Source organism: Sus scrofa, chromosome 14 (genome assembly GCF_000003025.6).
Source record: "Sus scrofa isolate TJ Tabasco breed Duroc chromosome 14, Sscrofa11.1, whole genome shotgun sequence".
Lineage (NCBI taxonomy): Eukaryota > Metazoa > Chordata > Mammalia > Artiodactyla > Suidae > Sus > Sus scrofa.
Genome location: NC_010456.5, coordinates 76,525,941 through 76,548,151, shown reverse-complemented (window position 1 = coordinate 76,548,151; position 22,211 = coordinate 76,525,941). Strand labels below are relative to the sequence as shown.

At 52.9% G+C, this 22,211-nt stretch overlaps 3 protein-coding genes across 52 annotated transcripts in view; all 3 read left to right on the top strand.

Moving 5' to 3' along the window:
• CAMK2G (calcium/calmodulin dependent protein kinase II gamma) overlaps nucleotides 1-13,057 on the top strand; it is a 97,287-nt gene extending 84,230 nt beyond the window's left edge. For 7 of the 49 annotated variants that reach the window (XR_002338308.1, XR_002338295.1, XR_002338288.1 and 4 more), the window contains 7 exons: nucleotides 1,550-1,618; nucleotides 2,776-2,820; nucleotides 4,926-4,974; nucleotides 6,160-6,273; nucleotides 8,255-8,330; nucleotides 8,658-10,454; nucleotides 11,048-13,057. Coding sequence is in view for 27 of the 49 variants with exons in the window: in XM_021072108.1 (XP_020927767.1) it covers nucleotides 1,550-1,618; nucleotides 2,776-2,820; nucleotides 4,926-4,974; nucleotides 6,160-6,273; nucleotides 8,255-8,330; nucleotides 8,658-9,012 (708 nt within the window). In the remaining 22 variants the exon portion in view is untranslated. 49 annotated transcript variants of the gene reach the window in all.
• LOC106506035 (undifferentiated embryonic cell transcription factor 1-like) lies at nucleotides 11,823-14,460 on the top strand. Its single transcript, XM_013983327.1, has 7 exons — nucleotides 11,823-11,868; nucleotides 12,015-12,075; nucleotides 12,702-12,737; nucleotides 13,298-13,796; nucleotides 13,882-14,077; nucleotides 14,166-14,371; nucleotides 14,449-14,460. Exons 1-7 carry the CDS (start codon nucleotides 11,823-11,825, stop codon nucleotides 14,458-14,460), a joined length of 1,056 nt encoding a protein of 351 aa, XP_013838781.1.
• Nucleotides 13,457-22,154, top strand: NDST2 (N-deacetylase and N-sulfotransferase 2). 2 transcript variants are annotated; one of them, XM_005671114.3, is made up of 16 exons: nucleotides 13,457-13,796; nucleotides 14,449-14,542; nucleotides 15,958-15,994; nucleotides 16,082-17,426; nucleotides 17,623-17,710; nucleotides 18,013-18,167; nucleotides 18,353-18,538; nucleotides 18,836-18,964; nucleotides 19,094-19,276; nucleotides 19,370-19,466; nucleotides 20,122-20,245; nucleotides 20,368-20,542; nucleotides 20,750-20,920; nucleotides 21,023-21,132; nucleotides 21,328-21,430; nucleotides 21,526-22,154. In XM_005671114.3, exons 4-16 carry the CDS (start codon nucleotides 16,422-16,424, stop codon nucleotides 21,649-21,651), a joined length of 2,652 nt encoding a protein of 883 aa, XP_005671171.1. In that variant the 5' UTR covers nucleotides 13,457-13,796; nucleotides 14,449-14,542; nucleotides 15,958-15,994; nucleotides 16,082-16,421; the 3' UTR covers nucleotides 21,652-22,154. The 2 variants fall into 2 exon arrangements, 1 of the variants encoding a protein (XP_005671171.1); XR_001301015.2 differs by having other exon boundaries at nucleotides 13,672-13,796; nucleotides 20,750-20,800; nucleotides 20,978-21,132; nucleotides 21,526-22,150.

Genomic DNA, 22,211 nt, shown 5'->3' with positions numbered 1-22,211 from the left:
GGACGCAGGGCACCCAGAGGAACATGGCAGCCTGAATCTTTATGAAACCATCTCTTAAAGCCAGAGGTGGGCCCATCTGGGTAACATCGGAGCTCTCTGCAGATATGGCAGGTTTTATAGGCTCCCTGCCAGGGTCTTGGTCTCACCTGGGCTTTGCGAACAGAATACCTTCCTCCAGTGAGCTCTAACCAGTCTGCGTTGGCAGCTGAACTAGGAGGACTCTGTTCTTTTCTGGGGTAATAGAAGAGAGCAGAGTTCATGTGAAATTAGGCTGCTCCTGGGACCCCCTTCTCCGGCCTGTAGAGTTCAATGGAGTCTTGTAGCACTTGGTTGTCTGGCTTGAGGTTCCATGCCTAGCCCTGGGTTTGGGGACATCTCAACTTACAGCAAATTGTGGCTTCAGGTCTGGTCCAAGGGGCCATAAAAGAGGCCTCCAGGCAGGAAGGAGTAGGTTTTCTGTATGTGTTTCAGGAGAGAAGCAGCACATCCTAGCTGCCAGCGTGCCCCCATTTGCACCCCACCCAGAGACAGTAGCCTTACACTTGTCTCTGCTTGTTGAATTTGCAGGCATCAGGCTGCTCCTCAGTGGCCGCCGGCTCCACTGGGACTCCCAGTGAGTCTGAGTGTATTGGTTAGGGGATTGCAGGAGGCAGAGAGCATCAGTATGACTCCTTGTCCTGGAGACTGGCCTCCTTCCTTCCTCGCCATCCTCCCCCGACCCACCCTTGCTGTGCCACTCAGTGTGATGTTTTGAAATGCGAGGAGGTATCCCACGGGTCTGCTGCTGTGGGGTGTGTCAGCCTGCTGGGCAGTCTGCTCTTTCCCAGGGACTGGGTTCTGGGACTGCTGCCGAGCCCCTGCCTAGATTCACCTACTGCTCCTTGTAGCTCTGCCCTCTTTCCCAGCTGACCAAGTCTTAAGATTTATCAGGCAAAAAGGCCAACAGCACAACCCTGTTTCTGCTCCTTGGGGTCAGTAGGCGTGTTTTATATCTAGAGTCAAATTCCACCCCCTCCTCTCTGGACACCCTCTCCTAGGCCAGGTTTTCTTCCTCTTCTTATTCCTCTTCTTTTCAGATCAGGCTTCAATCTGGTGTTTTAAGGAGAAGGAGATGAGGGTGGCAGGTTGAAAGGACAGCAGGAGACTGCCCACAGTTAGGGGACCCAGAGTTTCTGAATTTTGTTCTGCTTTCTTATAAACCACACTCCATTCCCCCTATAAAGTGAAAAGATCCAGAATTCTTTGGGTGAAGTTTGATTGTGCACTGACATAGCACCTGGTGTAAGCAGAGCTTTCTGGAGAGATGCTTTCTGGATGAATCTTTGGGCTCATCCCCCCTTGAGGGTGCCTCGGGGGCTAGGTCTCTGAGTTCCTCCAAGTAATCTCCTCTGATCATCTCTCCAACCACGGCTCCCTTTCCATAGTGTCATGAAGGTCACCTCAGGCCTAGCTCCTCCAGGCAGGCCTGGGGGCGAGGGAGGTCTGGGAGTCGAATCTGAGAGGCTTTGGTGACTCTAGAGGAACTAAACCATCTGTTTTCTTGTCTCAGCCACAGAGCAACAACAAAAACAGTCTCGTAAGCCCAGCCCAAGAGCCTGCGCCCTTGCAGACGGCCATGGTACCTCCTGACTACGGCTTCTCCGCCCCTGCCCCCGGCTGCCCCCCCCCCCTGCTCCTTCCTGCTTCCTCTTCTTGCCCTCCCTCCCAGGCCTCATGGGCCCTTCTGCTTTCTCATCCCCGTAGAGCAAACTGCTTTGTGTACTGCCCCCCAGGCCCCTTCCCCCTCACTGTCCCGCTTGGCCGTGCTCCTTCCTGCATGGCACAACTGCTGCTCCTGCTCCTTTTGCTCTTGGGAAAGAGTGATCAGGGCTCTCAGCTAAACCTCCCAGCCCCAGGCTGGGCCCCCGATGGGTCTGCTGTGAGGGCAGGGAAGGTGAGTTGTTTCTAAAAGGAGAGGGTAGGAGCTTTCTTGGGATCTACCCATCGGTTCTTGGAGTCCTCCTTGTAAAATCTGCCTCAGCCTCTCCCTTTGCAAAGCCATGAATAGGGGTCCTCCACCTCTACATGGTGCTGAGGTCTCTGGGCTCCTGGAGAGCCCTGGGCTGCCCATGTTCTGTCTGGGCTCAGCCAAGAGGCACTGTGCGCTCTCAGAGCTCCCTCTGGCGGCCGGAGCTAGAGTTAGCAAGGGAGTGATTGGGAGAGAGGGAGGGGGGTTGTGCCTGCTCCTCCTCCTCCTTCCTGCCGCCTCCTGTGCTGCCTGCTGTGGTGCTGTAGGGACAGGAACTCTAGGTGAAGCAGGCAGCTCTGTGGGCTCAGCTTGCCGTGGACCATGCCGGTCTTTCTGAGAGATCTTAGTCCACTCACCTTGTACCCCAGCCTCCCGCACACCACTGATGAACACTTGGCAGGGCCTGGCCTGTGCCCCCAACCCTGCAGCTCCTCCAGTGTACTTGTCCTATGGGGGGGAAAACACTCAGATCCAGCAAGAATCAGGAACAGAGGCCCTTGTCCTTGGCTCCCCCAGTACCTGCTTCCATTAAGTGCCAGCCTTCTCCTTACCAGCCAGTGCTATCCCTGAAGTCTGGGACTTGCAGCTGCCTGGGACCCATTTGAGCCAGGATATTTTGTCTTCTGAGAATGGTTGGCAAGCAGGCCTCAGTAGTCATCATAGCGTCAGTGTACGAGGGTACTGGGGCAAGGGTGGGGTCCCTCAGGGAGGAGCTGTCTGTAGGTCTGTCCTCAGGTCAGGAGGGTAATTTTCATCTTCTCTCACAGGAGCCTCAAACCACCGTGGTGCACAATGCTACAGATGGGATCAAGGTGAGTGGTTCCTGAGCCGGTCTCCTGATTTCCAGGTCAGCAGGAAACAGCAGACTGGGTCACACGGTCTAAGGGTCCTGCAAATGGCGGCCTGCAGGCTGCAAGCTCAAGGTGTTTGCATAGGCTAGGCTAGGGGTAGCACATGCCTGTTTGTCACTGTTCCCAGGAAGGACATCATACCATAGTGAATCTTTTTTTATTTTTTTTTTTACTTTCTAGGGCTGCACCTGTGGCATATGGAAGTTCCCAGGCTAGGGGTCTGATCAGAACTGTAGCTGCCAGCCTACGCCACAGCCACAGCAATGCCAGATCCGAGCCACATTGCAACGTACACCACAGCTTGTGGCAACACCAGATCCTTAACCCACTGAGCGAGGCCAGGGATTGAACCTACATCCTCATGGATACTAGTCAACTTCATTACCAGTGAGCCACCAGGGGAACTTTTTTTTTTTTTTTAATTTTTTGACCATGCCAGCAATACACTGAAATTCCTGGGCCAGGGATCAAACCCAAGACACAGCAGTGACAACACCAGATCCTTAGCCCACTGAGCCACTGGGGCACGCCACACCTTAGTGATTCTGAGGTCAGGCTGTAGAACCAGACAGCCCTGGGTTTGCATTCTGGACCTGGACCCCTGGACAATCGACTCTCCCACTTGGCACCTCAGTTTTCTCTCTGTAAATTGAGGATATAATAATAAAATCTTCCTCTATGACTTATGAAGTTTAAATGAGAGTAAATGTTAGCTAGAAAAGCAGAGGGAAGAGTATAACCAGGAGTTCCTGTTGTGGCTCAGCAGTAACGAACCTGACTAATATCTATGAGGACTTGGGTTTGATCCCTGGCCTCGCTCAGTGGGTTAAGGATCCAGCACTGCCATGAGCAGTGGTGTAGGTTGCAGATGTGGCTCGGATCCCATGTTTCTGTGGCTGAAGTGTAGGCCAGCAGCTGCAGCTACAATTTGACCCCTAGCCTGGGAACTTCCATATGCCACGGGTGTGGCCCTAAAAAAAAAAAAAAAAAAGTATAATCAAACCCAAGAGCATTCATTCTCCATTGCCTCTCCCTTTATGCCCTCAATAACTTTGTCTTTTATTTTCACTATCATTAGTAAATATTTATTGAGTCCAGACCATCCATAGTTCTGGTTTATAGAGGTGACAAGGTGAAATTCCTCTCCACAGGTGAAAGGGAGGCAGGTAATAAAGCAGAAACCAAATAAATAAGATAAAATCCAGTAGTGATAAGTGTTACGAAGAAAATGACCCAAAGCAAATAAGAGAGTGAATAGGGCCTTTAATTAAGTGGTCAGGGAAGAACCTCCCTCCCTCAGGAGTTAATATTTGAGCTAAAAACTAAATGACTGGAAGGTGACCGCCAGGCCGATGCTGGAACAGAGTGCCCTAGACAGAGGCAATGCAAGGGCCAGAGCTGGGCATGGATACGAGACTGAAGAAATCCAGGCTCAGAGCATGGTGAGCAAGGGCGAGAGTGGCAGGAAGGTGGTGAAGTTGGAGGGGCAGGAAGGATCTGCTCTGTAGGACTTGACAGAGCTGTTGGAAGTTCTTAGCAGGGGGAGTAATGGAGGCTGATTTACACTTTGAAAAACTGGCCATGTTATAGGCAAGAACTTGGGAGAGGAGGCAGGTGTAGAAGCAGGGAGACCCGGCAGCCGTGGTAGTAGTTCAGGTGCCAGAAGTTGGTATCTTGGACTCGGGGTTGGGGTCATATATTTGATGAGAAGAGGTAAGACACGCAATGGATTTTGGAGGTAAAACTGTCAGGTTTGATATTAGACTGGATAATTGAGATATGAGGGAAACCGAGAAAGAAAACAATCAACATAAAATCAAACCTAGACAATGACTAAGTTTTAGCCTGAGTAACTGGATAAATGATACAGGTACGGAGTTGGTGGAAACTGGGGAGGGTGTTTGGGGATCTGGAGTGGTCTAAGAGTCACATGGCAAGGGCGGCTATAGAGCCTCTGAGTTTTCCTTGCAGCTCCCGTAGGAGCACATATTCTGCTTTTGTTCTGCTTGGCTCCTCTGGTTTCCAAGGGCCTGAATGTATAGAAACTTGTTCTTTTTGGCCTACAGGGCTCCACAGAGAGCTGCAATACCACCACAGAAGATGAGGACCTTAAAGGTAGGTGCCGACCCTTGGTGGGGAAGGGGCCCCAGCAGTGTCCCCAGCGCCTGGGCTCCAGTGGGGCCCCTGCTTCATCTGCCCTCAGAACTGAGATTTGTGGCTCCTTATACCCCAAGAGAGGGTTTGGCATAAAAGCCTACTTTCCATGGGCCAAGGTACAAGGCCCTTGTCTGCTGTTGCTGGGCTGGGAAAGAGGCTTCTCTTCTTTGGCCATGTCTAGGATAGCCAAACTCAGGCTTCTCCTGAGCCTCTCCAGGCCCAGAGCTCAAAGAACTGTGCCTGCTGTCGCTGCTGCTGCGGCTGTGACATCCCGCAGAAGTAGCCTACAGATGTCATGAGCCATTAGTAGGGTGACCAGTCGTCCCCACTTCCCCAGGACTGAGGTGATTCTCAGGATGTGGAAATTTTGGTTTTAAAACCAACAGAGCCCTGGACATAGTGGGATGGGTTGGTCACTCTCATCACAAAGCCTTGGCGTGAATGAGAATCAGAACCACATGTGGCCATGTCCCAGTGGTCCTGTGAGGACCACCAGCTTAAGCTTGGAACCGGCCGGAGTGCCAGGGGGTATGCCATGGCACAGCAGGCCAGACCCCTGAGAATCTGTGTCCTGCTCTTTGGTTTGGCCTCCTAGTAATGCTCCCTTTGCCTTCAGTAAGTGACCTTAGGTCAGGATCTCAGAAAAGTTGGAGGTATGTTGCAGGACAGAGCTGAGGGAGCATGCCCAGAGGCAATAAGAGAGTAACAAAGCTTTGGTAATCAGAATAAAAAAAAACAAGCCTAAATGTATAAGGCAGTGAAGAAGTGCCTCCAGGGCTGCTGGGATTAAGGTCAGATCATTTCACTTTGGGGGATGCTGGCCGAGTAAGCAGCTCCTCCACACCTGGGCTCTTAACCTTGTAGCCTTGCCCTCTAGAACACCTTTCCCAGGAGCAGGGATCCCTGTACAGGCTGTTTGAAGGCTCCTCCGGAGGCCACAAACCCAGGTCTGTGCCCCTTCCTGGGGCTGTCAGCTGGCAGAGGCGGTGGCATGGGACGTGGTCCAGTGTCCACAGTCCGAGGCATCGTCTGCCCGGCTCTTCAGTGCCACGGGCTCGGGTCCTGTCCAGCTTGCTCGCTCACCTGCCTTGTTCTGTTTGTTTTGGCTGCTCTGCCTTGCCCTGCCCTGCCCTGGCTGGCTAGCTGCCCCGCTCCGCACTGGGAATGGCAGCTCGGTGCCTGAAGGACGGAGCTCCCGGGACAGAACAGCCCCCTCTGCAGGCATGCAGCCCCAGCCTTCTCTCTGCTCCTCAGCCAGTAAGTGTGAGGGAGGCACATTCTGGCTTCCATCCCCCTGGCTCGTCCTGAAGCCCCTCAGGGATTCCCCCCAGAGCTGGCAGCCCAGCGCAGCTGTCCATCTAGTCAGCTTTGGGAGCTCAGCCTCTGCTGGGTGGGGGAGCGATTGGAGGTACTGTTAAGACCAGGCAGGGGCCCTTGAGATGGACTCAGAGACATGAAGAGGAGTAGGGGGGAAGAACAGGGCTAGGGGGAAGGAGTAGGAAGCCCAAGGGATTGCAGGGAGCTTGGCCCTGGCACTGAGCCAGGAAGAAAGGCGGACTCAGGAGTCGGGTCCAAGCGGGTGGGGGTGGGGAGGGTGGGGGTGAAATTGCCATGGTCCAGAAACCATGTCAGGATGTGGTGCTGCTCGAGGCTCAGCATAATACCGTATTAAGAGCTTGGGGTGAGACAGACCAGACTTGAAATCCAGCTACATTACCCTCAGAAATGTGTAAAGTTAAGTTTAACCTCCCAGAGCTACAGTTGCCTTATCTGTAAAGTGGGAATAAAATGGCTCCTATCTCATAGCATTGTTATGAAAACCAAATAGGATATCCTGCTGGGTTACTAGTAGCTTGTATTTATATTTTCAGTTATGTTTTTGTAGAGGATGCCTTTGTCTGCTTCTTTTCCTCCTACAACCCATCCTTTTAGAGTATCTAAACACGATCCTCTTCACCCAGAGGGCCCCAGTCAGGTCCTGCAGATGGGTTTGGTGGGGATGGAGAGGTTGTGTGTGTGTGTGTGTGTGTGTGTGTGTGTGTGTTTGCGTGTGTGTTTGCACGCACTCGCATCCCTGCTTGCCTCGAGAAAGTGGATAGAGCTCCAGGGTTCCTCACCTGCTGCTCACTCACCTAGAGCTGCCCCCTGATGGTGCTAAGGGCTATGGAGCCCCCTCCTGGCTGTACCTTTGGCTGCACTGCCCTCTCCCAGCGGTGCCCCTTGGCTGTGCTCTTCTAATGCTCACATTTGTCTTGCAGCCTCTTGCTCCAGTGAGGAAAGGCTTGTGGCCTGGGCCAGCCTGGGGCTCCAGTCAGGGTTAGCCCAAGCTCAGTGGAGCCCTCCCTTACCCTGGTGGTGGCCTCTGCTAACAGTGGTGCTCCCTGTAAGTGAGCTGCCCCTGAGAGCAAGATGTCACCAGCAGTCCCTTGGCTTGGGACTTGGGGGGTGGGGCGCTCTCAGGGCACCAGCTCTGCCTGCCTGTCAGTCTGAGCCTTGTCTTGGATTTCCTAAGGGACACATCCTGGCTTGAGAGCTGGTATGAGATTTACAGCTTTTCCAAGGCTTGTCCAGGGTAAATGGAGCTGTGTCTCTGGTGAGAGGCTCCATTTAAAAAAGAGTGTTTATGGTTCTAAGACCCTTTATCCCAGAAAAGCCCTGTGGAGGAGATGAGCAGAAGAGAATTAAGCATCCATCCCATGGCTCTGTTCATCTTTGGAGCCCTCATCCCTGGCTAGATTTTGCTCTCAGGCTGGCTGTCACCCAGGGCTAAGTTCTGGCCACTGAGTGAAGGCTGGGAGGTGGGGGTAATTGAGACCTGACTGAGCCCCTTCAGGTGAGAGAAGTATGTGGGTGGTGGAAACAGGGGATGCTCCTTTGAGAGGCTGAACCTGCTGGGGATGGGATGCACAGACTGAGGGCGGAATATTCAGTGTGTCAGGGTCTTCAGCAGTGAAAGACAGAAAAGTTTCCTGCATCCTAGTTGTTGATGGAGAGGGAGGCACAGGCCAAGAACCATAAGGTGGGCTTCAGGAGGAGAGGGTCATTAGCTCTGCAGACAACAGAGGGGGACTGGAGAGAAAAGGGGGACTCACTCCTCCTGCAAGAGGCTTAAAGACAGAAGAGGGATGTCTTTGTCAAAGAGATCACAGGGGATTCGCTGAAGGACAGGGGAGGGCTTTCTGTCACTTGGGAGATCCCCAGTCTCACACAGGTAAATTGCTGGATTTTCCCCCCACAGTGCGAAAACAGGAGATCATTAAGATCACAGAACAGCTGATTGAGGCCATCAACAATGGGGACTTTGAGGCCTACACGTGAGTAGAGACCTAGTTCCTTGAGTCCCAGGTCATCTCGCCAGGACTTCCCTCCTCCCCCAATGCAGCTAGGACCCGGGGAAAAAAGAAGGCGGGCCTTGGGTATCTGAGTTAAACACCAGGCCCCTAGTCTGGGAGCCCTTCCAGGTAGACATCAGTGATGGAGCCCACCTCTGGTGTCCTGGCCAAGGGTTGAAAGGGCAGAGCCAAGCGGTTCAGCAGGTGGGGCCCTAAGATCCCAGCCATGGGATCAAGCCTCCTCCACAGGAAGAAAAACAAGTAATTCCCATAGAAGACTGATGGGCTGCTTTTTCTTTTTCCCTACAGGAAGATTTGTGATCCAGGCCTCACCTCCTTTGAGCCTGAGGCCCTTGGTAACCTGGTGGAAGGGATGGATTTCCATAAGTTTTACTTTGAGAATCGTGAGTGGGTTCGTGCTGCTGAGATACTCCTGCCTGCCCCTCACCCCCTGCTTGCTCGCCTTCTCCTCTTCCCCATTGCCCGCGTTTCCCTTACTGACCTGCCTGCCACACCCTGGGCTGTGTGCTTGCCTCCTTGTGCCCAGAGGATGGTCTTAAACTGTACCTTTGAAGGCCCTCCTCCAGCCCCGTGTGCCCCTCCATCCTGCAGCTGCCCCTCAGCAATGCCAGTTGCCATGATCAGGGTCACTGTATTGCTTTAAGACTCACCTCTTTCCAAGATGCTGGGAAACCATTTGTGGTTAGGTTGAGGTGATCTCAACGAGTCATGATGAAGCTCTGTGTCCGCAGGTTTTCACAATAGAGGAAATTAAAACCAGGATAAGAATGTGCAAGCGAGTAGCAGGGCACTGTGGGTGATCGTGAGATCAGAAGCTGTGGCTAGGGTCCTCCTCCTGGCCACGCAGGGAGACGGGAGGCCCAGCTGGGGCTGGGGTTTGGGGGGGTACCCTCTGGACAGTCCCTGCAAGTCCCAGAGGATAAAGAAGCTGACCCATCACCTCCCAGCTTTCTCTCCACTCTCTAAGACCATCCTCCTCCTCATTTTTTTCTCATCTTTTGCACTTTATTCTGGGCCTTCCCCATCCTGCCCTTTTATTTCCTCACTCTTTTCTCTACTAACTACCATCCTCTCCATGTCTCAGTTTCACCTAGGTTAGCTAAGTAATTGTTAGCCAGGAGCAATTCCAGAGTTTGTAGACGCTCCCTGGAAGGTCTCACGTAGCCCCTGACATTAGAATTGAACTGAAACGTGAATCTCAATATATGCAACACAAGGCACGGTGTTTGCTGGGATAATGCAATCCCTCTTCTTTTGGTTCCCCCACTAGAGAATCCTGGGAACCCTGGGGAATATACTGAGCTTGGTGCCTTAGTGATCTTTTTTAAACTTTGGACCTTTTAAAATCAGCAATCAGTTTTAACTATTTTAAGTTCTTGACTTTGCTCTACAGCCCTAATTATGGACAAACCAACCCTCATGAAAGCTCAACTCGCCTAACAGTAGAAAGATCATCATAGGCTTCCATTAAGATGGTCCTGAGTTCAAATATTGTGTGATTTGGGCAAATTACTTCACTTCCTTGAGCCTATTTCCTCATCTTATAATGAAGAAAATAATACTGACCAAGGAATATAGCTTATACGTGTAAACCCCCCAGCACAATGCCAGATTAAAATAGTAGCTGCTATTATCATTTTTCCCTACCTTTCTCTTCCTTTTGAATAACCAAGACTAATCTGATGGGATTTCCTGGCCTCTGGAAGGTATACAGGGGACTTGGAGACTCCACAATGGTTGCAAGAGAGAGACAGACTTGGGAAGTGCGGGCTGGGAGGAAAATGCCAGTGCCCAGGCCTGACACCCTCCTACCTACCCCACCCTACCCTGCTCCCTACAGTCTTATCCAAGAACAGCAAGCCCATCCACACCACCATCCTGAACCCGCATGTCCACGTGATCGGAGAGGACGCAGCTTGCATCGCCTATATCCGCCTCACCCAGTACATCGATGGGCAGGGTCGGCCTCGCACCAGCCAGTCGGAGGAGACCCGGGTCTGGCACCGCCGGGATGGCAAGTGGCTCAATGTCCACTACCACTGCTCAGGGGCCCCTGCCGCACCGCTGCAGTGAGCTCAGCCACAGGTGCACCTGGTTGGGGGGCACAGGGCGCTGGGACAAGTGGGGGCAGGGAAGGAAGAAGAGGGTGAGAGGAAGCACCTGGGGAGGATATATGGGCCATCCCAGAAAAGTAGCAAAGGCTGTGGACAGAGTGTGTGTGTGTGTGTGGGGGGGGGTGGATAATAAGTTATACTCTGAAATCAAACACACTTGGGTCTGACCCCATGCCTCCAAATGCAGTGACCTCAGACAGATTACTTCCTAAGCCTCACTTTCCTCGGGTGTCAAAAGAGGGAAGGAGTGGTGCCCCCCTCCTTCATTGCTGTGAGAATTAAATAAGATACAGCAATCATGAGACAATGTTATGTTTAAATACCAGCTTTCAGAGTTCCCTGGTGGCTCAGTTGGTTACGGCTCAGGTCATTGCTGTGGTGTAGGTTCAATCCCTGGCCACAGGTGTGGCAAAAAAAAAAGGAAAGAAAGTAAATACTAGCCTCTCCCCCATTCTCCACCTTCTCAGGTTCTCAGGCAGACTTAGCCAGGTGTGGCGTGTGTTTAAGTCTTGGGAACTCATCTGTGTCTGTATTGTCCTCTGTTCTGTTACCACGTCTTGACAGGGGCATAAGGAGATCCCAGCCGGAGGTCAAACCTTCGCAGCCAGTGGCTCTGGAGGGCCTGAGCGACAGTGGCAGTTCTGTTCGTTTGAGGTTTAAAACAATTAAATTACAAAGCGGCAGCAGCCAATGCACGCCCCTGCATGCAGCCCTCCCGCCCGCCCTTCGTGTCTGTCTCTGCTGTACCGAGGTGTTTTTTACATTTAAGGAAAAAAAAAAAAAAAAAAAAGATTGTTTTAAAAAAAAATGGGATCCATACCATGATGCGTTTTAAAACCACCGATAGCCCTTGGACTAGCAAGAAGGCAGGAGTTTGTGTGATGCCCATCCTGGCACAAGCACTGGGCTCACCCACCAGCCCTGAAGAGGTGAGCTCAACCTCTGGCCTCCATGGACTCGGGGGGCCAGGCAAAGACTGACAGAGCTTTGGGGGCTGTGATGTGATTGCAGCCCCTGAGGTGGCCTGCCCGCCCCAGGTCTAGGAATGGACTTCTTCAGAATTTGTATACGCACCTAGAATGAGGCTGATGAGAAGAACATCGTGGCCATCAGACCTACTTGGGAGAGAACTCAGAGCTCCCAGCCTGCTGTGGAGGCAGCTGAAAAGCAGTGGCCTCAGGACTGAGAAGCAGTGGCCCGGACGTTGCTGTACTGTACCATGTAGTGTAGAAGGGAAGAGAATTGGTGCTGCAGAAGTGTGTCCGCTACGAAGCTGATGAGAAACCTCGTGTTAGTCTGACATGCACTCACTTACTCATCCATTTCTATAGGATGCACAATGCACGTGGGCCCTGATATAGAGGCCCAATCCTTGCAGCTGGGAAGTGGGAGGGGTTGCCGCTTTGCTTCGTGTTTGTTTTCTTATAACTTAGCAAGGAGAGAGCCAGGCCTTGGTCTCGGCTCCCGCTGCTGCCCTTGGCAGTTCTGTTTCTGTGCTGATTCGGACCATCTTTGTCTTGCCTTTTCACAGTGGTGGTCCCTGTGCCGACCCTCATCTGGGCCTGGGCCCTCTGCCAAGTGGGATGGGAGGAGTAAGGCAGTGGGATTGAGTTGATGGTTGTTTCTATGCATTCAGGCTGCCCTCAGGGGTGCCTCCCTCCTTACTCTTCCCGTCCTGCACGCCCATCTCTTTTCCTGTCTTTGAGATTGACCTGACTACTCTGGCAAGAAGAGGAGGTGTCCTCTTTAAAGAGGCGTCTCTTTACTGACCACCTGAAGTACAGACTTATTGCTGGACAGTCTGCATGGGCATCACCCCCACCCTCACCTGCATGTACCCAAAAGAGATGTCCAGAGCCAAGGCTCCTACATTCATTGTCCCTCTCTGTGCTCAAGGAGTTCCATTCCAGGAGGGAAAAATTTATGCTTTAAGCAGACAGCAGAGAAGATAATGGAGGAGCAATTGGTCATGGCCTTGGTTCCCCCCAAAACAACTGTGCAGACCTGTCTGCACTATTGGGGGAAAAGATGGGTAGACCCTAGCTCCCCGGACTGCCTTAAGGAAGCACAGGAGCTGGGGGAAGAGGCAAAGCTACAGGTTTACCTTGGAGCCAGCTGAGAAGAGAGCAGACTTATAGGTGCTGGTGCTTGGATTTAGCCAGGCTCCTCGGAGCACCTCCTGCATGCCCCAGCCCCTGGGCCCCTTACTGCCCTGCAGCCTGCAGTACCAGCACGCAGACACCTTCACCACAGGGTTTGGTTTTGCTGGCTTGAAGACAAATGGTCTTAGAGTTCATTAAGACCCATAGCTTCATATGGCTGCTCCAGCCCCACTTCTTAAGCATTCTTACTCCTCTTCTGGGGCTAATGTCAGCATCTATAGACAATAGACTATTAAAAAAAAAAAACACCTTTTAAACAGGAAATGGAAGGCATTTGATGCAGAATTTTTGCATGACGACATAGAAATAATTTAAAAATAGTGTTTGTTCTGAATGTTGGTAGACCCTTCATAGCTTTGTTACAATGAAACCTTGAACTGAAGATATTTAATAAAATAACCTTTAAACAGTCCATGGTGTTACTGCTGTTGGAGGCTTAAGGCCAGAGGCTTAGATTTTAGCAGCCTGGGTTACAAGGTTTCAGGTGGAGAGATGTACTTTCTCCCACTCCTTTTGTGCCCATTTAAGAATTAATCTTCCTCATAAATTCATCAGCCTCCAATCAGTCCCCCCAGCCGCTGAAGCGAGTTTGGGGTGGAGGGAAGAACTTGGGCCCTTAGGGACTGAGCTCCGGGTCTCGCCCCGCCCCCAGGCCCCGCCGGCATCCAGGACCGACCCCGCCCCCCCGCCCCGTCCCTCAGTGGGCCGGCCCGGCTCCCCCCCTCAGCCGGGCGGAGTGGAAGAACCCGCACCCTCGGCCCGCCCCTGCACCCAGAGACGCGGCGCCCGACGCTCGCCAGACTGTGCCACCGCGCAGGGAGGAGGGGGGTGCCTCTGCCGGCGGCGCGCAGAGCCTGCTGTATCTAAGGCGGCGGCTCGGCCGAGCGCTGCGGAACACCGTTCGGCGGCCCCGCACCTCGGCCGCGCGGCTGCCAGGCCCGGAGGCGGCAGGGACCCGAACGGGGCCGCTAGCGGCAGCGCGCCGCCTCCCCCCCGGTGGGAGCGGTGGTTGGGCCCGGCTGCGGCAGAGCGTTCGCTCGGAGATGGCGGAGCCGCCGCGACGCGGCCCGAGGCCCCGAGAGCAGGGAAGCCGGGCAGCCCCGGGACGTGGCGGAGCCCGGGGACAGCGGGGACGCCGCCCAGTCCGCCGGGTGAGACGCCCTTGGGAAGACCCCCCCCCCCGCCCCTCTCAGAGTGTGGCCCCCACCCACGGTCCCCGCACTTCTACCCTCACAGACTTCCCTCACCGTGGCCACCAAAACCTCCCGCAGGGGCGTCCCGGGCGGCCCCTCGGGGCGGCCCGCGTTCCCCTCCCCCTGTCCCTCCCGCCGGCCGGCCCTGGTAGTGGCCTCATTCCTGTCTGCTCGTCCCCTCAGCACGGGGCTCCTCCTCCCCTCGGGGCTCTCCTGCCCCGATGTCACCGCTGACTCTAGTCCGCGCGCGCCCCTTGCCCTTTCCCCTTCAACGCTCCACGCCCGACTCTCCATACCCACCTGTGACCGCGTGTTCCCCCCCGGCAGGTCCCTCCATCCGCAGCCCCCATGTGCCCGCCCTCTACGCCCACGGCGCTGCTCTGTCCCCCTCCTCCCGCGGCATCCGCGCCGCTGGTCTCCACCGTGGGCCCCACACCCCCCGGCCTCCCCAGCCCCCACCTCCGCTGCTTTCCGTCGAACCTCCCGCTGCTGCGCACACGTTCAGCACCTTTCTGCGCGGTGGTCCCGCTTCGGTATTTAGCATTCCACCTCACAGCCTCCCCCAATACTTTCTCTGCACCCCTTCCCTAAATATTGCTTCTTCTTCTAGGTCCGAAGCTAAAATGCAGTGGTTAAGAGCAGGGCTGAACCTTGACAGGCCTGACTTTGCATCCCAGTTCCTCCACTGAGCTGTGTGATCCTGGGCAAGTTACTTAACTTCTCTGGACCTCAAATTACTGGCATGTAAAATGGGGATAAAAAGAGTATCTACCTCTTACTTACCTTTTAAGGCTAGTGTAAGCATTAAATCTATGGAAAGCTCTTATAAGACTGTCTGGCAAAGAGTAAGCCCTCAGTAAATGTTAACTATTATTCTTAACATTATGGGTGATACACCCCCGGTATCTACTTCCCCACAGTGACTTCTGACTATTGTGTTTGCTCCAGAGTTTCCTCTTAGGATTCACCCCCCTCCCTGTCACCATTTTGATCCTCTCTCAGTTCTCCTTTCATGCTGATTGATTTTACCCAGGCCAGAGGTGAACTATTTTTAAATTTGTGTCTCTCGATTGTGAAGGACCCTATCTCTGCTGAATCGTGCTGAGATGTATAGTCATGGGGTAGGTGACAGAGATTGCAGCCACTTGCTTTACCAGGAGAGGCCAAGGTAACGCCTCTAGAAGCAGTCTATCTATTTAAGGAAAGGAGTCTCCAAAATTAGGTCTCCTTAAAACTACTTTCTGATCATAGTGTTCTTAAATCGTCTCTCTGTTATCAGTTGGATACTACTTCAGCTCCTGTTGCTCTCTCTCAACCTGCCTCACTCAGTTGGCTCTGTTTTTGTAACAGGACTCATGTCTCTCCAGGCTAGCTCAGAACCCTTCTGAGCTGTTAAGAGATGAGGGGATAGAACCACTTAGGCGAAGTTAGGAAGGAGAACTGGACTGGATAGGGAGAGAGACTCTGAACTCAGCTCTGTAGTTTTCCTGAGATGCCAGTGATGTGGCTTGCTCCAGGGCTACATTTTTACCACCCCTCCTGACACTAGCACAGGTCACATTTTTACTACCTCTCCTGACACTAGCACAGGTGAGGTAAAGGGCGTGGATGCGTAATTTTTCACAAGCAATGGAAAAGAGAATGTCCAAGTTCTGGGTTTCGAAGGTAGTAGAATGATTAGCCAGCACCATTTCTCTTTCGTCTTTAATTCCCCCATCATATTGTCCACTGACTGCAAGTTCGTTAGTGCTGTTAAGCTTGTGATGTCAGGTTTGATAGATGAGGAAGATTAACAGACACATGAGTTTCCTCTTATCTGATATTTCGTTGGAGCGCAGGACTTTTGGGGCTTTCCGTCCCTTTGCAGGAAAACCAAAGTTCCTGCTGGCTAGCCAACTGCTCGGTCACAGCCTAGAAGCTCTTTTCAGGGCAGGTTTGTTTTCAGCCTCCTGGGCTATTTGGCCTCTTGTTGATGGGAGATTTGTTCCCATCAACAAGTCTTGGATACTCTGCTTCATTTCTCAGCTTAGCGCAGGAAGAGAATTTAGACAGTATTCTAAGAAAGGGAACAGGCTGTGAAGCAATGGTATGAGACTCAGATTGTGTTGTTCTTTTACAGGAGCTTTTCTTTGGAGAACAAATCTTGTGAGCAGGAGGTAAGCGAGATGGGGTGAAGAGGGGAATGGATTAACAACACAGTTTCAAGGAAAGAAGTAACCCACCGATTTCTCTCTCTCTCGCAGATAGTGAGGCAGAGACTGTGAACGTTGCTGACCTCTGGTGTGAGGAGCTCAGCCAGGACCAAAGGTGGAGCCTGGCTAGATTTGCATCCTGAAGCCATGGGCCAGTGGGCCATGGTGACTTGAGATCAGTGGACTCTGTCCAGTTGCCCCTTGTTGCCCCTTCTACCTCCCCTGCCCTATACTAAGGGGACTCGTTTCCACCTCCTCAGGGAACTGACCCTGCGGGAATCCCTTTCCCCTCGTTTCACTTCCTTCCACCCTCCCAAGAGAGCCTCAGCCCACAGAACTCCTACCTCCCATCCCCTGAGGTGGTCCCCATCCCTGCCTCACCTCCCCCGCCATGCTCAAGCTGTGGAAGGTGGTACGCCCAGCTCGGCAGCTGGAACTGCACCGCCTCATACTGCTGCTGATTGTTTTCAGTCTGGGCTCCATGGGCTTCTTGGCTTACTACGTATCCACCAGCCCCAAGGCCAAGGAACCATTGCCCCTGCCCTTGGGAGACTGCAGCAGTGGGGGGGCAGCTGGTCCTGGCCCTGTACGGCCTCCAGTCCCACCCCGGCCCCCCAGGCCTCCAGAGACAACTCGAACTGAACCCGTGGTCCTTGTGTTTGTGGAGAGTGCATACTCGCAGCTGGGGCAGGAGATTGTGGCCATCTTGGAGTCTAGTCGTTTTCGTTATAGCACTGAGCTGGCACCTGGCCGAGGGGACATGCCCACACTAACTGATCATACCCGTGGCCGGTATGTCTTGGTCATTTATGAGAACTTGCTCAAGTATGTCAACCTGGATGCCTGGAGTCGGGAACTGCTGGACCGGTACTGCGTGGAGTATGGTGTGGGCATCATTGGCTTTTTCCGAGCCCATGAGCATAGCTTGCTGAGTGCCCAGCTCAAAGGCTTTCCCCTTTTCTTGCATTCAAACTTGGGGCTCCGGGACTACCAAGTGAATCCTTCTGCCCCACTACTGCATCTCACACGTCCCAGCCGCCTGGAGCCTGGGCCACTGCCTGGTGATGACTGGACCATCTTCCAATCCAATCATAGCACATATGAACCAGTGCTTCTTGCCAGCCTTCGGCCAGCTGAGCCCCCTGTGCCAGGACCAGTGCCCCGCCGGGCCCGGCTTCCTACTGTGGTACAAGACCTGGGGCTTCATGATGGCATCCAGCGGGTGCTTTTTGGCCACGGCCTCTCCTTCTGGCTCCACAAATTGGTTTTCGTCGATGCTGTTGCATACCTCACTGGCAAGCGCCTCTGCCTGGACCTTGACCGTTACATCTTGGTGGACATCGATGACATCTTTGTGGGCAAGGAAGGTACCCGCATGAAGGTGGCTGATGTTGAGGTCAGTCTTTCTCCTGATTCAGATTTCTTTCCTTAGAAGCTGTTTCAAGCTCTGTCCTATCAGACTCCCTTCCTTGATTCTAACTTGTCATAGGTAATGCTCCCTGCCCTTTCCAGGCAAGAAGAATGCTCCTTCTCATTTTTATCTTGCTTAGTCTGCTCTCTCCTGATTTCTCATGTCTCTGTACTCTTCCCAGGCTCTGTTGACCACCCAGAACAAGCTCAGGACCTTAGTCCCCAACTTCACCTTCAACCTGGGCTTCTCGGGCAAGTTCTATCATACTGGTGAGCTTATTCCCTGGCTCCTTCAGCATGTCGATCTTAGTTTGATCTGTCCCTTCACTGTCCTTCCTCCTGGGCAGACAAGTTGGAAAAATGGGGCAAGATTTGGGGTCAGGATGCTGTGAATAGCTAGCAGTGGGCGTGACATTTAGGTGAACATAGGTGGCTGGAGGGCAGGTTGGCAATGGGGAAAAGAGTCCCCAGTGGGTGGAGGTCAGCAATGTTGTCCCGAGACCTGTTGTTACAGAACGAGGGAGGGCACAGGGACTGACTGGCTGTGGTCAGTGGTCAGTGTGTGGTCATAGGGACAGAGGAGGAGGATGCAGGGGACGACATGCTGCTGAAGCACCGCCAGGAGTTTTGGTGGTTCCCCCACATGTGGAGTCACATGCAGCCACACCTGTTCCACAATCGCTCCGTGCTGGCTGACCAGATGAGGCTCAACAAACAGTTCGCTTTGGTGAGACCCTTGGATCTCTTCCCCAAACTTTTTCCCAGAGATAATGCTTCCTTTTCAACCTCCCCCTAATGGGGTACCCTATCCCCACCCTTTCTATTTTTCTTTGTGTGGAGGCATCCCCACCCTCTTTACCCTCTACTCCCCAAACCTCGCCAGGTCCTGGTGAGAGTCTATGCCATTCCCAGGAGCATGGGATTCCCACGGATCTGGGGTATGCTGTGGCCCCCCACCACTCCGGCGTGTACCCCATCCACACACAGCTCTATGAGGCCTGGAAATCTGTGTGGGGCATCCAGGTGACCAGCACTGAGGAGTATCCCCATCTCCGCCCAGCCCGCTACCGCCGTGGCTTCATTCACAATGGCATTATGGTGAGGGACTCCTAACAAAAACTGGCATCAAACTCCCACATTTGGACAGCCCCCAAGCTGCATCGTCCAAGTTCATCCACATAATAGGGGGTAGGGGGGTGAAATGTCATAACTCTCTTAGCGAGAGCTTTATTGCTGTAACTTCAGAGTCCTCTTTGTAGAGGGACTCCTAATGCCTCAGGTCTTTTGTCCTCCTACTGCCCAGGGACTTCTAATGCCTCAGGTCTTTTGTCCTTCATCTACATCTCATTCTGCCTTTCAAATCTCATCTATTACTGTTTGTTCTTTTCCTTTCAGGTGCTGCCACGGCAGACATGTGGCCTCTTCACTCACACAATCTTCTATAATGAGTATCCTGGAGGCTCTCGTGAACTAGATCGGAGCATCCGAGGTGGAGAACTCTTTCTGACAGTGCTGCTTAATCCGGTAAGGTGCTGAGAGGAAGCGCTAGAAAATTGGAGTCAGGATGTTTGCAGGCTGGGACTTTTGTTTACCAGGCTCACCTCTTAAGTGGGGTAGGTTCTCCACATCTTACACACAGACACCTCCTTTCAGATCAGCATCTTTATGACCCATCTGTCTAATTATGGAAATGATCGGCTGGGCCTGTACACATTTGAGAGCCTGGTGCGCTTTCTCCAGTGCTGGACACGGCTGCGCCTGCAGACCCTTCCTCCTGTCCCTCTTGCACGAAAGTACTTTGACCTCTTCCCTCAAGAGCGAAGCCCTCTTTGGCAGGTACAGATGGAGCTCAGGCTGACCTAGAGACATGATGGGGGTGGGGGTTGAAGAAAAATTTGGCCTTCTCTTGATTTTTGGCCTCACTTTCAGAATCCCTGTGATGACAAGAGGCACAAAGATATCTGGTCGAAGGAGAAAACCTGTGATCGGCTCCCCAAGTTCCTCATTGTGGGACCCCAGAAGACAGGTGAATCATCCTTAGCCAGCTTCTGTTGCCTTGCCTTAAATCCAAAGAATTCTTTGGCCAAGGAACTCCCTTCTCATACTCACCCCTCATTAATCCATTCCCTTGAGTGATTCTTAACCTGGTTGTGTATCAGAAACACCTGTGGAGTTTGTTTAACGATCCACAGGTAATTCTGGTGCACAAAGCTGAGAACCACCATTTTAACCCTTCCCTGGGCTGCTCTCAGACTTTGCCTCAGTCGCTCTAGTTTGGCCAAAGGGTATTGTACTACCCAGAGTGGTTATTTTCTTACATCTTTCAAGCTCTGTTGTTTTTTTTTTGTTTTGTTTTATTTTGTGTCTTTTTGCCTTTTCTAGGGCCACACCCGCAGCATATGGAGGTTCCCAGGCTAGGGGTCCAGTCGGAGCCGTAGCCGCTGGCCTACGCCAGAGCCGTGGCAACGCAACGCGGGATCTGAGCCACGTCTGTGACCTGCACCACAGCTCAGGGCAACGCCTGATCATTAACCCACTGAGCAAGGCCAGGGATCAAACCTGCAACCTCATGGTTCCTAGCCAGAGTCGTTAACCATTGAGTCACGTCAGGAACTCCCCTCAAGCTCTGTTGTTGAGCTGGATTCTCTCCCACAATGGCCTGGTCTTTCTCTCCCATTTAGGAACCACGGCTATTCACTTTTTCCTGAGCCTGCACCCAGCTGTGACTAGCAGCTTCCCAAGCCCCAGCACCTTTGAGGAGATTCAGTTCTTCAACGGCCCCAATTACCACAAGGGCATTGACTGGTGAGACCTGCAGTGCTTCTCAGAACACTCTCTTCCCCTAAAATACCCCATTCCATCTTCCACCTGCACAGACATCTGGCCCTTTCACATTGCCAAGTTTCTGCCTCTCTACTGCTTCCTAGGTACATGGATTTCTTCCCTGTTCCTTCTAATGCCAGCACTGACTTCCTGTTTGAAAAAAGTGCCACCTACTTTGACTCAGAGGTTGTACCACGGCGGGGGGCTGCTCTCCTGCCACGAGCCAAGATCATCACTGTGCTCACCAACCCTGCTGATAGGGCCTACTCCTGGTACCAGGTGAGCCTGAGGCTAGGGCCACATTAGAACTTGAGCTTGGTGGTCACTGCTGGAGAGACAGAAAGCAGCGAAGATAGGGGAACAAAACTAGTGCCTTGGGGAGAAACTAAACTAGTGCCTATTCTGTCTGTTAATCAGACCAAGAGTAAGGGCAGAATAATTCTGTCAAGTTGCCAATCCCTTCCCTTCCTATTCCTTGTCCTTCAGCACCAGCGAGCACATGGAGACCCAGTCGCTCTGAACTATACCTTCTACCAGGTGATTTCAGCCTCCTCCCAGGCCCCTCTAGCACTCCGCTCCCTGCAAAACCGTTGTCTTGTCCCTGGCTACTATTCCACCCATCTGCAACGCTGGCTGACTTACTACCCCTCTGGACAGGTACAGCTCCCAATAGCCCTCATTGGGGTCCCCTTCCCCTCCTCTTCCTTTGCCCAGAGGCTTCTAAGGAATACACAGGGAACCACATCCCTGTCCCTTTAGTTGCTGATTGTGGATGGCCAAGAGCTGCGTACCAATCCAGCTGCCTCAATGGAAAGCATCCAGAAGTTCCTGGGTATCACACCCTTTCTGAACTACACACGGACCCTCAGGTGGGAGAGCATGACTCAGGGGAGGATGACTCTGGGGGAAATGGGGAAGCAGGTTGACCCTGTCTGTTTGGAAGAGACCTGGATTTACCTGGTCTTGCAAGGAGAGACATGTCCCTGTGGGCTGGGAGAGGCAGTGTACATTTATGGGGCTTGGTTTTCTTTTCTGCTACCTACTGGCTTCTTCCTGTTGAGCAGGTTTGATGAAGATAAAGGATTCTGGTGCCAGGGACTGGAAGGTGGCAAGACTCGTTGTCTAGGCAAGAGCAAAGGCCGGAGGTACCCAGATATGGACACTGAGGTAAGTAAAGCCAGGGGTCGAGTATCCCTCTCCACCTTTAAGATCTGATCGTGTCCTACTCCTCAGCACTTCTGACTTCATTTTTCTCCTGTTAGTCTCGCCTTTTCCTTACGGATTTTTTCCGGAACCACAATTTGGAGCTGTCAAAGCTGCTGAGCCGGCTTGGCCAGCCAGTGCCCTCATGGCTTCGGGAAGAACTGCAGCATTCCAGTCTGGGCTGATGTACCAGCCTCTCTCATACCAGCAAAAGCCCCCTGCTTCCTTAGGGGCAAGCCCAGAGCAGGGCCCACAAGGGGCATCAGAGTGGCCTGGCCCCTCCCCCTTCTACCTCAGTGGCCTCCAGGCCTGGGATGGCTGAGAAGGGAAGGGCATCCCTTTCCCATAGCTCTGGGGTTTAATAAAGGGGCTTCCCTTGATACCCCACAACATGGTACTAGGCACCTTTGGCCCATGGTAGGTGGGGGTAATGACAGGGTCCAGGCAGGATGCAGAGGCATGTATTAATCCAGTGATTTCCCTCTTCATCCCCAGCAGTGTATCCATCTGTACTGGCTATGGGAGGGACCCCCTTACTGTGGGATCAATGGGATCTACCTGTGGCCTGGCCTCACTAACGTCATTCACATTGAATGGGAATGAGGTCGGACAGTGGCTCATAGAGCTGAGTATGAGCCCTAGCTATGGGCTAAAAATTACCTTAATAAACATCCTTATTTTTCTGTTTTGTCTGCCTCACTGATGTGGGGGAAACCTAGAATAAAGCAAGCATCACACTTTTCCT

Excerpts from the sequence above, each read along its gene's own strand:
- LOC106506035 (XM_013983327.1), top strand. The coding sequence starts at position 11,823 with ATGCACGTGGGCCCTGATATAGAGGCCCAATCCTTGCAGCTGGGAA. Across the intron at positions 12,076-12,701 it reads TGCCAAGTGGGATGGGAGGA|CCTGCAGTACCAGCACGCAG; the intron begins GTAAGGCAGTGG and ends ACTGCCCTGCAG. Across the intron at positions 13,797-13,881 it reads GACGCCGCCCAGTCCGCCGG|ACTTCCCTCACCGTGGCCAC; the intron begins GTGAGACGCCCT and ends CTACCCTCACAG.
- NDST2 (XM_005671114.3), top strand. The coding sequence starts at position 16,422 with ATGCTCAAGCTGTGGAAGGTGGTACGCCCAGCTCGGCAGCTGGAACTG. Across the intron at positions 17,427-17,622 it reads TGAAGGTGGCTGATGTTGAG|GCTCTGTTGACCACCCAGAA; the intron begins GTCAGTCTTTCT and ends TACTCTTCCCAG. Across the intron at positions 20,921-21,022 it reads CTTACTACCCCTCTGGACAG|TTGCTGATTGTGGATGGCCA; the intron begins GTACAGCTCCCA and ends CTGTCCCTTTAG.